The sequence below is a fragment of the Piliocolobus tephrosceles genome, chromosome 3 (genome assembly GCF_002776525.5).
Source record: "Piliocolobus tephrosceles isolate RC106 chromosome 3, ASM277652v3, whole genome shotgun sequence".
Lineage (NCBI taxonomy): Eukaryota > Metazoa > Chordata > Mammalia > Primates > Cercopithecidae > Piliocolobus > Piliocolobus tephrosceles.
In genome coordinates this window covers 36,027,759-36,041,413 of record NC_045436.1, presented here as the reverse complement: position 1 = coordinate 36,041,413, position 13,655 = coordinate 36,027,759, and the positions used below count along the sequence as shown (strand labels likewise).

General features: G+C 47.6%; 1 protein-coding gene across 1 annotated transcript; it reads right to left on the bottom strand.

Moving 5' to 3' along the window:
* Positions 1 to 323: 323 nt before the first annotated feature.
* On the bottom strand, positions 324 to 8,860 carry SFRP2 (secreted frizzled related protein 2). The gene is made up of 3 exons (XM_023227899.1): positions 8,080 to 8,860; positions 5,652 to 5,732; positions 324 to 1,499 (listed from the first exon to the last, which is right to left on the bottom strand). The coding sequence occupies exons 1-3, from the start codon at positions 8,579 to 8,581 to the stop codon at positions 1,195 to 1,197; spliced, it is 888 nt and encodes a 295-aa protein (XP_023083667.1). The 5' UTR covers positions 8,582 to 8,860; the 3' UTR covers positions 324 to 1,194.
* Between the last annotated feature and the right edge of the window lie 4,795 nt (positions 8,861 to 13,655).

Sequence of the window (13,655 nt, the reverse complement as noted above, 5' to 3'; positions counted from 1 at the left end):
AGAAAATGAAAAGCACAACTGTAAAGCTCATAAGCCTCAAATTTAGGGCAGTGTTTCCACATAGCTGCAGCTGGACTGCTCAGAAGGGCAAAAGAAGGCAACCCCTTTCCAGAGGCTGCAAGTCGCTGCTTCTGCAGGGTCAGCAGTGGTGAAATCTGTGAGATACGGGGCAGGGTGGTGGAGCGGGAGACACTTTCTGAGTCACTTGAGAGGTAGATCACTTTAAACTACTGGAGGGCTGGGCTCATGGAAGGAAGTGACCTCTCATGCATAGCTCCATTCCCAGTTCCTTTTACTAAGAAGACAAGACAGAAGACAAAGAATAGGTAAAACAGGATGTAAAGTTTATATACAAGAATATAATGTTTATCTGAAATATTTACAGTGTTGGTTAAAGCAATATTTTTACAACTTTTAAAGGTAAACTACTGTGTATATTACAGGTAAGCTACAATGGGCTTAGTTTGCAAAAGTTAAGTAAGAAATGTTTTAAACAAGGCTTAAAGTACTCAAGTCAATTATAAAATTCATATCATTTGCCTTTTACTTGAAGAAATCATGCTATAGAAATGGTTAATGTGCTTTTAATAAATGGAAGTACTGAAGCTGGAATGTGATACATGTAACAGTTGAAGTTCCCATTGAAGGTATAAAATGATGAATTGTTGTAAGACTTAGACACTGAGTCTCAGTCTGGAGCTGAGGAAGATGTTGAGATAACAGCCAGCTTTATCTCAACAGGGTTTGTGACCGACAAGTTTGGGTCACAGAGAAAATTGAAGCAATTTGCATGTTGTGACAACCTCAGTGGGAAGTGAAAATCAGCTGACTCAAAACAACAAACAACAAACAACCAGACCCAAGTCACAGTTACACCTATTCAAAACTAGCTTTAACATGAGCTATTTTTAAACATCATAAAAAATATTCGTGATTTTATTAGTTTGAATATTTCTACAAGATTCGCGTGGGCTTTTCCTTTAAGCGAAAACAGCTATCCACTCCTGTGGCCCCCTGGGGCCTTATAACTCAGGAAATGCTGGGGATGCAAACGTGCAAAAGGCAGGGGGAAGCTGTCCAGGCTGAGGCTGGAGCAGCTGGGAGTGTGCTTGGGAAATGGGAGCTGAGATCCCAGAGCAGAAATGGTCAGCTGTGCTCTGGAGCAGGCCTGTCGGAGCCATCAGGATGCCAGGACTAGCACTGCAGCTTGCGGATGCTGCGGGAGATGCGCTTGAACTCTCTCTGCCCCTTCTGCCACCGCTTCACCGAGGTGATCACCAGCTCCCCACCCTGTTTCTGTCCCATGACCAGATAGGGCGCGTTGATGTCGTTCATCTCCTCACAGGTGCACTGCAAGCTGTCTTTGAGCCACAGCACCGATTTCTTCAGGTCCCTTTCGGACACACCGTTCAGCTTGTAAATGGTCTTGCTCTTGGTCTCCAGGATGATTTTGGTATCTCGGTTGATGTAGGTTATCTCCTTCACTTTTATTTTCAGTGCTATGAGAGAGGGCAGAAAGAGTCATATCAGTTATAATGAGGGAATACAGTATACCTCCCCCCATTCTGCCTACTCGTGTGACTTGTCCTGGACGAGGAAAGAGAGGCTTCCTAGAGCTAATGGGACCCTCAGAGGCTGCAGATCAGGAGTTGGGAGCTAGGGGCAGCAGGTGTCTCCACTGCTAAGCCTCAAAGCATTTGCCAGGCACTTTGTTTCCAATCAGCCATTTTTTCAAAACTCTTTCTCTTTGCAGGACTCAGTGAACTTTTCTTCTCCTTTCCTCACCCAGCCTTGTGTTTGTAAGAAGGTTGCATGTGGTGCATGCTCTCCCCAACAAATGACTTCCTCTATTGGAAACTTAAGCATGAAAAGACATGCCTGACTCTTAGGTGAAACATGATTCTTCTGTGGCCGTAAACTTTAAACTCAATTTATTATGTAGGAGAGGTTTTTGGACAAACCTGTAAGGAAACTGTATCACACAATCATTGTTTTCTAAAGAATAGATTACAGGGAAGGAGAATTGATCTTACAGCTGCATTTGATTTGGTAAAGTAACTAGGAGAAAAAATATGCAAGTCTCTTTTTAACAGCACAACATGTTTAGTCATAAAAGTGTTTTTCTGAAGACCTCATCCTTAAATGCTATCATTTGCCTGTCCAAGGCTACGGCGTTTACAGATCATATATGTACTGTTTCCAAAATGTATATGTAGACTTGTTAGAATGAGAAGACCAAAAGAAAGTGGTTTACTATAAAGGACACGTTTTATAGTCATGAACAGTATGCTCTGGGAATGAAAGCCCTACAAACGTACATGCTGGAATTAAGTTTCAAGACTCCATGAAAGCCGGAAAAGAATAGAATTTTAAGGTTAGAAGGGATCATCCCATTAAAATCGCTTGTTAGTACACAAAGAATCTTAAATCCAGAGAAGTTTAGTGACTTGCATGAGGTCACCCAGTTTAGGTTGTTTCCTAGAACTCTGGTTGCCAAACCTCCTCCTGTAATACCACCGTGGTGTCTTGAGGCAATGTCAATGTTTTTGTACTGGTTGCAGCATAAACTTGCCCAGCTGCAATGTGTACTAAGACCCTGGGTGACCCTGACAGCCATTCCGTATAGATAATGTGTAAGTATGACTTCCTGACTTTGATGGAGTTTAATCTATGTTTAAATTAGTAATAGAGGAAGATTTTTCTGTGTTGGTATAACTGGTTTTGAGATTTTCTTTTTCTTTTTCTAAATATCAGAAAGGGAATTTGACTGAGTATGGCTTTCTAGTCAACCAGGAAATTATAGAAGCTACATCAGGTAAATCAAAGATGCTATGACTTGGCCAACCATGGTTTTGTCTGGTATGATATGCATCTGAACTGTGGTACTGAGTTCTCAGTTTTTGAGACTCAAGTCGTGGAATAAGCCATACTTGTGGAAATGTTGCATGCTCTTCTGTCCTCTGCATTGGGAGTAGGGTGTTGGATAGACCTTACCATGGTGGGAGAAATGGACTGATTACACTTTACCTGGGAGCCTTGTCTGTAGTACAGATAGGGCATATATAAGATTTCACCTGGCCAAATGAAACATTCTCAAGCTCCAAACATCAGGAATAACCATCACTTTTAACCAGGAGGAAGATTTATTAGTCATCTTTGTCTAGCTCTAAAATAACTAATTTTGCAAATGTTTATCATGAGAAAACATTAGGGATTTTCTCCTTGGATTTTCAGCTAGGCCCAAACAGAGAGAATCGAATCCCCCACATAACCTTTCCTGTCCTGGAGGATGTGACTGAGGATGCAGGATGGGATAGGAAGCAGAGGTGATGATACTTTCTGGTCCTACAATAGGTTGTATATATAGGAAGGTAGTTCTGAACCATTTTTTTATTCACCAGTACTTGCATCATTGAATTTCCCTTGTACTTCAGGAGCACAGTAGGGAAGATGCCTTCCAGAGTAGTCAAGTCAAATAAATCAGATTTCTATGCTTGTTCCTCCTACTCTTCCATTAGTCACAAAGAACAGAGGCAAGATGGAATAGTGCTTATAACACAACAATCTTATGATGCAGTTCTTGAAATTCTGCTTCATTATCTCTCTGTGGGTCAAAATGAGAGTGAAGAAATACAAAACAAAGCTTGTGAGGTATCTATGCGTGTGATACCTTAAGTGTGATAACTTCTGTGTTGTTTTGAAAGGCTTTCTCTCTGTAAGGAGAGAGCACACTAAGGCACACAGGCATCCATGTTTTGGCTCATGTCTTGATAGGGCATCCTTAGAAAGGGGGTATTCTGTAAGGTCAGCCACAAAGCAAGCAAGTAATAGGTGTGTGTGTGTGTGTGTGTTCCCCAAAGCCAGTTGTTATGGAGCTCCACAATATAACAATCAACTCTTGATGGAAGTCAGGAAGGATCGGTTTTATATGTAGTGCAAAGGATATAAACTGCGAGAAGAACATGATATTTTATAGACTTTTTAATAGAAATTTTATATAAATGATATTTTTCTATCTTGCCCTTAATGAAGTGATATAGCGTTGGGGCTGAGAACTGTGTTTTGGTAAGGCTCTGGTGATTTGGAATTATCTGCTGCTAACATGCCTGGCCCTCAGCCAGTTTGAGGGTTGTGGACATTTGAAAACAGGTGTATGAAACTCCGTCAGCCCCATTTGTGGCTCCTCCTGAGGGGAAAGGTTGCTAAGGACTTTGAGCTACCTCCCTTCTTTCTCCTTCCTCAGCAGTGTGAAGCCTTTCCCAACCCTGGAGCTATGGTGGTTCTGGGACCAGTCAGAGTTAAACCCAGGACACTTTCTGGAAGAGACCTGGAGCTGTCAAAGAGTAGGGATTAGATGGTTCTAGAGTTTTAGGGACCTGACCAGGACTGAGATTTCTGGGATGGTAAGGTAAGGAGATTGAGAGCTGGAGTTAGTTCCCTCAGTCTCGAGGACTATGTTGAATATGTAGAAGTCTTAATATGGGTCTATTAGACTCCATTATTGATTGACAGAGCAGGGAACATATCTGTTTATAAGTAAGTTCAGCCTTGTGCCTGAATAAATACTTTTTAGAAAGGTACCAATAATTCCAACACACGAAAAAGTACCTGCCCTTGGAAAAGGATAAAAGCAAGAATGCCTCTGGGTGAAGTTCCTGGTCATTCCCAGCTCTGAATTTAGCATTGATCCTGTGTCTAGCTGGGCTCCTCTTCTGACCTGAGAGCCCTGAAGTCAGCAGATGAGGTGCTGGTGGAGTTCTATGTAGACAAAGTCCCAGCTCTCTTTCCCGTTATGATCCTGTTTTCAGGGGAGTGACTTGCAACTTACGGAACATATCACATGTGTTTTTTATTGTCCCCAAACACCATGTCATCTATCATGTATCTTGCTAAAGTAAATCTCTAAGCTTTTTTTTTTTCTTTTTAAAACTATTTCAAAATTGTGGCAAATGTGTCTAGACTTAGTCATACAAAAATTTACAAAAACCTTTTAAAAGGGATTTTAAGGTGGTGTTTTAAGGTTGTTAGGTGTTCCATGTTATGTGTCTTCTCAATAAGCCACTCTTCTTTTTCAATTTAAGGAACCCCTCCTCGACAAATTATTAATCAGTGCCTTGGATATATTCACTAATGGTAGAACACAGAGGAGCAAATCATTACGGGTTATAAAGAAAGTAAAAATATTTTTATTTGTGGCCAATTTAATGCCTTGAATCTGTTTGGCTGGGGCTAATATTTACACTTCCATCCCTGGTGCACATGTTAAGTAATCAAAAGAAAACAGGACTCGGGATTATGTCTGTCGGCAAAAAAAAAAAAAAAAAAAAAAAAAGATTTAAAATGTGCCATTTTCATTATTTGAAATGTGCCATTGGAAATTGATAATCAGAATAATTTTCATGATTTGATTATTGGCTTAACAGAACAATGAGTCTTAGCTGACAAGATACAACACAATGCTAGACAGTTACATAAGGAGGAAACTAGGATAGATCAAGTTAGATGGTTTTGGGAAACATGAGCTATCATTATAGCTCAATGGTATTTACCCAACCTTTATCTGGCAACATCATAATGATTTGTACCTTGAAGTTTTACTGGTGAATAAAACTTCTGAATGTGAAATCTGTTGTTGTTGTTGTATTACTTACCAAAATCATTTTTACAAAGCGTTTCCATTATGTCGTTGTCATCATCATTTTTATTTTTGCAGGCTTCACATACCTTTGGAGCTAGAAATGTAGAAAACAGTCTTTAGTAAGTTTGCTTAAAAGGGAACAGCAGGTGGCGTTTGTAAACAATTCAAAGGGACTTATCCAGGCAAAAGTAGCAATTGTCCTATTTAACCTCAGCTTCTGCCTCCTCTGTAAAAGTAGGATCACTCATTCGTAAGAAAGCTCCCCCATGCTTCCCATTTTTTTGGGGGTGGCAGCAAAATGAGAATGCCTATATGTTGTTGTGTTTAATAAATTATGACTCAAATAAAAAGGGAGTTGTGGGCAGAGTGTACAAGTGTGTGTAGTTATGGTTAACTGAGTCAGGATGCAGCTTTTCAGCTCATCCTCCCAAGCTCTGGGAAATTCAGTGTAAAAAAGTTATTCCCAAGGCCTTTCAAAGGAGAAAGCAACCAAAGAACCAAAGATCCTTGAGGGGTTTGGGAAAACTGGTAACTATAAAATACAGCCAAAAGATTGTCTTTCTCAGCCACAGGACACCAGTGTAGCTGGCTCTACTCAGCAGAGCTCTGTATCTCAGGGGGGCCAAGTCTGGACTGGGAGGGGTGACTGGCTCATGTTCCACATATGGGCTGTTTCCACCTTGAAAACACATCTCACTAATTACAATAGCCTGCTCTAAGTGGTTCTGTGTCACCTTGTTCCTTCTGCCAAGATTGTGCTTGAGTTACGCAGCATTCATTTCATTGCTGTCTGCAAGCTCCCTGGTACAGGTTCTTCTTGCCCTTCTTTGCCTGTTTCAAACTCTCAAAACAAACAAACAAACCTGTTTCTGAAGCTAATCAAAGATGAAGCAAAACAGTTTAGTGGTCTGATCAAACCTAGGGATTGTATACTAGCACAATTATCAGAAGGCCTCCTAAAAGCTTTTCTAAGAGTCTTGATTTCTTGAGAAAAGTAAAAAAAAGAACAATTATATTTCCCTTCTCTCATTTATAAATGTGTTAATTATGTCTTTAAAATTTAGGTGAAATTAGAAGATTTTCCCTAATATGAAATGTAATGTTCATAGAGAACTATGTGACTTAATAGAAGTGTTATTTATCAAATTAGAAAAATCACAGATAGAATTTTGAAGAACATAAACTTTTATTTTGAAGGTGAAACGTGGCTTTTTGGAGAAATGTAAGATGCATAATGTTGCTGCTGATAGTGGGAAGAAATAAAAACAACATACATAAAACTGCCCTTAAGTCCCCTCACCCAAACAAAATCAAACATTTCTAATTAGCAGCTCTCAAAATGTATATAAAATGTTACTAACCTGTATTGGTTGGTCTATGGTATATGTGGGACAAATGTTTGAAAAATGCCAAACATTTGCAATAAATTAGAAATCTAACCAATAAGATGATTGCAAATTCATGGTCCCTGCCAGGGAAGATTGCTAAAGAACTTTGCATTTGCTTTAACTAATGATGTCTGCAGGAAAACAACTAGAGATTGAAAGGGAGAGGCTGCTGAAGCCCTGAAAGGGATTAGGAAGCTCCCTTTTCCAACCCAGGGGACCCAAATCAGCTCAGGCGCATTGTATATGTTTTTCTTTCAGAAAAAATATCAAGAGCTCATGCGGTTTTCATTGCTTTGATGGTTTTTGCACAGGAACTCTCCCTCCATTTTCTAAAAAATTGGGAATCTCTTTTGCATAATTTTTCTCCAGCTAATCACAACCACTCCTAAGTTAAAAACTGATAGCGATAGAAAATTGATTTCCAGAGATTCCCTTTATGCTCTCTCCTCAAGTACCTGAGCAGTTACAACCAATGCTCAATTTTCCACACACTCCGTGCCAGTCCCGGTTTTATCTCCAAAATCTAAATTGACAAAGGACAAAAAGTACCTTAAAAGGTTATCTACTTGTACATCCTGGTTTTCCTGCCTGTACGGGAAATGTCCCTGTGACTAGAATCCTGCCCAGTGGTAGGAAGCTACAGAATGAGGCTGAGCGAGGGCCCTCTGGCCAGAGTGCTCACCACCAACTCCTCCATCAAACACCACTTCCAACGCTCTAGCTCCAGTGCTAGCTAGCATCTTTAACAATAATCGTGTATCTATTTTTTTTTTTTAAACCGCCGTTCAGTTCTTCGGGTTTTTTTTTTTTTTTTTTAACTGCCTTTAAGTATAACTGGTACAACTCGGGAGCAGAATGCGAGACTTGGGCGGAGGGGGAGGGGTGCCTCAAATTTGATACAGGCTTGTGATGACAGACCAGGTTAGGAAGAACTTCTGCCCTTCCTGCTACTGGCACCCCAAGCAGGGATGCACTGGGATGCGTGGCAGGGGCGGGATCTCCTGGGAGCGTGTCAGCCAAGCAGGGAGTGGGGAAACAAGCGGAAAGACTTACCTTCCTCGGTGGCCGGCAGGAGGTGGTCGCTACTAGCGAGGGGGATGCAGAGGTCGTTGTCTTGGGGGAAACGGTCGCACTCGAGCATGTCGGGCCAGGGGAAGCCGAAGGCGGACATAACCGGGGCGCAGCGGTCCTTCACCTGCACACAGAGCGAGTGGCACGGCTGGATGGTCTCGTCTAGGTCGTCGAGGCAGACGGGAGCGAAGAGCGAGCATAGGAACTTCTTGGTGTCCGGGTGGCACTGCTTCATGACCAACGGGATCCAAGCGCCGGCCTGCTCCAGCACCTCCTTCATGGTCTCGTGGCCCAGCAGGTTGGGCAGTCGCATGTTCTGGTACTCGATGCCGTGGCACAGCTGCAGGTTGGCCGGGATGGGCTTGCAATTGCTGCGCTTGTAGGAGAAGTCGGGCTGGCCGAAGAGGAAGAGCCCGCGCGCCGAGCCCAGGCAGCAGTGCGAGGCGAGGACGAGCAGCAGCAGCGAGCCAGGGCCCTGCAGCATCGTGGGCGCGCGACCCCGAGGGGGCAGAGGAAGCGGAGCCGGGGAAGGGAGAGGCGGCCGGAGTCCGATCTTGTCCCGGGCCCGCTCTCTTCGCTCGGTGCGACTCGGGGGCCTGAAAAGCTGGCAGCGGGCGGCCAGCGTGCGGAGAAGCGGGACACCGGGAAGACGGCGCGGGCGAGGCGCTGCAAGCCGGCGCGCAGCTCCGGGGGGCTCCGACCCGGGGGAGCAGAATGAGCCGCTGCTGGGGCACAGCCAGAGTTTTCTTGGCCTTTTTAATGCAGATCTGCGGGCGGGGGGCGGGGGGGGGGGGGGGGGAGCAAGGGAGGAGCCAATAAAGGGTAATCCGAGGAGGGCTGGTCACTACTTTCTGGGTCTGGTTTTGCGTTGAGATTGCCCCTCACGCGCTTGCTGGAAGGGAATTCTGGCTGCGCCCCCTCCCTAGATGCCGCCGCGCGCCCGCCCTAGGATTTCTTTAAACAACAAACAGAGAAGCCTGACCGCTGTGCCCCAACAGTGAGCGAGCAGCGCGCGGGCTGCGGGAGTGGGGGGCACGCAGGGCACCCCGCGAGCCGCCTCGCGGCCAGGTCCTGGCGGGAACGCGCCTCGCCCCGCGTGCTGCCAGGGCCCGAGCTTGTTTTGCCCCAGCCTGAAGTTTCTGCTGTGTTGCCAGGCATGGGTGGGACAGGGTGTGTGTGTGTGCGTGTGTTGGGGGTGGGAGGGCTACGTCCCTGATAGCCGTGTGTGTGTGTGTGTGTGTGTGTGTGTGTGTGTGTGTACGTGTGTGTGTTGGGGGTTGGGGAGCTGCGTCCCTGGTAGCCGCGGAGTCAGCAGCCCCTGGGCTCTTTGTGCCCTGGGATGGAGCTCGGGACCTGCCCGCCTGAGGCCGCCTTGGCGAACTTCGTTTCCCCTCGAATCTCCAGCTACAGTTCAGCAGCCTGTCGGTGTGCTCCCCACTGCCCTAAAAAAAAAAAAAAGTCAGAATTATAAATATATTCGTATGAGCAGAACTTTACATGGAAAACGAAATACTAATAAAACGGGTTTGTCATTTTGTTGGAGTGAGTGCTAGCAAGGGTTTTGTCGTAGAAACACCCCTACAAGAGTCTCACCAGTCACACAGGACTGCCCACCATTTCCTCGTTTTGGAGAAGAGACTTTCCCTTCTGAAATGAATGGCATGACTCAATACTCGAAGGCATTACCGGCTCTAACACACAGCCGCCCTTGCAGCAGTGCGCTCTGGAAAGCCGGAGTATGGGCCCCCAGGGCACTGTTTGTAAAGACTGGTGGCCGGCACAAAGGATGGGCACAAAAGATGCGCAGGCTGGAAGGGAGCGAGGTCAGAGGAAGGAGTACTGCGTGGAGATCCACGAGGGCTAGAATTAGCTCATTCATCCCCTACGTACCAGGGGGCACCATGCTGGGCGCTGGATGTGCAGAAATGAACAAACAGGATGACTTCTGCTCTCGTGGAGCCTGGGATCTAGTGTCTCTGACCGCAAACAGTAAGTTCACAGCTGTAAACCAGGAATAGGGTGCCAGGAAAGGGAAAGTGAGAGTGTGTGTATGTGTGCCCGCGCGCTGGGTTGGGGGGTGGGTTCCTTTTGCCTAATTGTACCCTGTCTCCCTTTGGGGACCGGAGGCCTTCGCTCTCCTCAGCCTTTCTCTGGGGGTGGCTGTGAAGATCCAAAGAGATAATCCTCGGAGAGCGAAGTTCTTTCATATGTAAGGTGGGCGCATTGTTATTACTTCCCGACCACTTAGCGCCATTCACAGGCTCAGACCCCGGCCTCCTAATTTCCCTCCTTCCGGAAGATGCATTGGCCTTGGCGGCTCCCAGGCCCAAGTTACCAAGCACGCTTTGTGGTCCAGCTGCTTAGAGGAGCCGGGTAATGAATGAGTGGGTGGCAAAAGCCCACTCAGTGTTATCTGCTGACTGTAAACACGCCAGGAAACTCGCCATCTGGAGAGAATGCACATTCTGAACTCCAAAAATCTGCGTCCCTAACAGCCCAGCTTCCAGGTGCTCTGCTGGGGAAGGGCCGAGGTAGCTGCAAAAGGCCTCTCTTTCCCCAAATTGGTCCAGGGCCTTTTCGTCTCTAACGAAAGCACCAAGAGGTCTAAAAGCCCCCTTCCCAACATAAACTATTTTGCAATGAAACCCCAAAGGAAACAGAAGCACAACAAACCAAAGAGCTAATAAAGAGCCTGAGCTCTGAGAGATGCTACGATTTGGGCCTGGGAGTGGGAAATGGGCCCTCTCGCTTTCACGCCTCCCCAGCCCCCCGGCCAACCCCTCAATCCCCAACGCCTTCCCCTGGGGTCACCTCCGCCCCGCAGAGCCCCTTGCTGGGAGTTCTAGGAGCCCGAGCGGGTCTGGCCGGTTTGAGCCCGGGGCTGCCGCCTGCCCAGGAGTGGCTGGGGGCTGCGGCATTGTTTTGGGAGCCCTCGCGGCCCAGCTAGCCGCCAGGAGGCGCTGGGAGTCGCGCCTGAGTCTCCATCCCTGCCGTGCGCAGTGTCCACCTCTGGCCAGCTTGTTTGCCTAGACCGCGGCGTCCCCTGCAGCCCATCGCTGCTCCTCTCAGAACCCGCGTCACTTAGTCTCGTCCCGACCCTGCACTCGCTGCTGCTACCGTTGCCACCTCAAGTCGCGCTCCCCACTCCCTTCTGCTTTTGGTCCAAGACGGGTGCTGTTGATCACTGGGGAACAGGGCAATAACCTCCCGCAGAGGCTGGGACGCGGGCACGGAGCTCTGCCCATATGAGCAGCGCACGGACCGGGACACTGGGTGACCATCCCAGCGCGCCTCCCCAGACTGGTCTCTGAGATGCTCACAAGTGGCGCGGCCCCGGGGCGGCGCCTTCACGAACCCGGACTCTTCTCTGCTGCCATTTGGCCCTCAGGTCCACAGGTCTCCTTCGATCCTTGCAAGTGATCAAAACCCACCAAAGGCTTTTATTTGTACCAGTGGACCGTCCATGTTTACCCCTTCCCTGCCCATTTAGTCCTTGCCTGTTTTAGGAACGGAAAATCTATTCACCCAAGCCCAGGGTGAGTGATGGTAGATGCCCACGCCACCGGACATCTTGCTTAAAGGGGGCTGCCTATAGGTCCCTGGAGAGGGGCTTGGTCCACACCACAGACAGAACGAACATCATCCCACCCCAATGCTGCAGGCCTACGGAAGAGCCTCGACCACCCGTGTCCTGGGTTTGGCCCTGCTTCTCTGCTTGAGTGTTTCCTGTGCTCAGGGCACTGAAGAAGCTTGAGGCACAAAGAAAGCCCCCAGCAATCTCTCCAGAACAATTTGGCTTGTTTAAACCTGTGCTGGCTACAAGAGTTTCTGGACAGGCAAGACCTTCACTCTCACGTTCAGAGATTCTGTCCTGTCTGGGAGTCCGCTTGGCCTCCGCGAAGAGCTGCGGAAAGCGAGCCCACTCGCGAGTAGTAAAATGAAAGAGGAGGGACCCTTATTTCTGAGGAGTGAAAGCGAGAAAAACGATGCGTGTAATATGCTAGTTCCTTAATTCACACAAGCCAGCATCGGCTCCCGGATGATCATTTTGCACACAAGCAGTCACTAGGAAACTGAGGTACGGAGAGGCTGAGTAACAAACCAGGCCACACTGTAAGCGGTACAGCTGCTGACGTGACATGTGCCTTGGTGAGGTGAAGTGACTACCGGGCTATCCTTCGGGACATGTCGCGACTTGTATCTCCAACTGCGTTGCCGCCTGGCTTTCAGCCGCGCGCTGGCCAGCCGGTCGGGTGACAGCACCTCTCCCCGGGTCAGTACACCCGGGCCTTCCCTGCTGCTGGTGAGTATTTTTTCATGGAATTCAGGCAGCCATCTGGGGGCGCCATTTCCCAAAACAGAGATTGTCCCTCTGGGGTTGCAAGTCAGGTTCCTTTACGCTGAAATCCTTTACATTTTTACTTGTAGGAAGGTTTTTTCGAGGGGTGGGGGGATGACCTCATTCTTTCGCCTTTGACCCTCCCTCTACCTGGTCCCACAACGAGGACGCCCCTCCCGCTGGCTGGGCCGCTTCCTCTCGCCACGCGGGGGGACCCGTGCCCGCGGCGGTGCACCTCCGTGTACGCTTCGGCTCCTCGGACCCCACCGGTTCAGATGCAGGTTTCCGAGAACGAGACCAGAGCCAGCGTCTGGAGAGCCTTTGCCCCTCATCATAGGAAGAGTCTAGTTGGAGAACAAACAGTTTGCTAACTCCTACCCCGAGCTCTTGCGCGTATCTCCTTAAATATTTCAAGGGTCTGGGCCCCAGATCGGTGCTCGGAAAGCAAACGAAGGGTCCAGGGAGGCCGAGGCCGACGCGGGGCTCAGCGCCCCCTTCTTGCCTGAAGGGGCGCGCTGGAGGAGGAAGGGCGCCGCGCAGACGCAGAAGGCGGTTCCTTGGGAGCAAAGCAGGAGCCAGCCTGGGGCCTACCCCTCCTTGCCCCGAGGGATCCCACCCTGGAGAGCATAGTAATTGCCCAGGTCTGTGTAAGCAGTCTGGTCTATGGGTTCAAAGCCAGTGTGAACCCCACATTCCCGAGACGTCTTTGTCCCAAGTACAGCGAAGTTTTGAAGCTCAGTAGAAAATGACTAAAAAAAAGTCCAAACTCCAAAATGATAAAAACAAGTACACTTGCAAGGATAATCACCTGCAACAGAACATTTTCTTGTTCTTCCCCGCCCCATGAGTGTTTTAGTCACAGCTGACTGGGAATGGACCGAATGCTATTTTGTACCATGCTTCTCTCAGGGAAAGATAGCGGCACATCATGGAGGCTGGCTGTGGGTTGGTGTCTTGGGAGAGACCAGTTTCTGTTACTTCTGCTGTTCCTTCAATAAGAAAACAGCCCTAGACATTTTGGGAGAAGGAATGGGGCTGAGGCATGGCATGTCTTGTTTGTATCTCTGGGCTGCTTCTGATTAAAAAACAAACAAACAAACAAAACAATAACAGCGAAAAATACCTGGGGGGCAGTTCGGCGAGCTCGACTTGTGGGAAGGAAATTCCATTTCTATTTAGTGCACACATCCTTACTGTAGCCTTTTATTTATAGCATAAG

Coding starts and splice junctions, on each gene's coding strand:
- SFRP2 (XM_023227899.1), bottom strand. CDS start 8,581: ATGCTGCAGGGCCCTGGCTCGCTGCTGCTGCTCGTCCTCGCCTCGCAC. Junction 5,733..8,079: donor CCTGCCGGCCACCGAGGAAG/GTAAGTCTTTCC, acceptor CTACATTTCTAG/CTCCAAAGGTATGTGAAGCC. Junction 1,500..5,651: donor GCTTTGTAAAAATGATTTTG/GTAAGTAATACA, acceptor CCTCTCTCATAG/CACTGAAAATAAAAGTGAAG.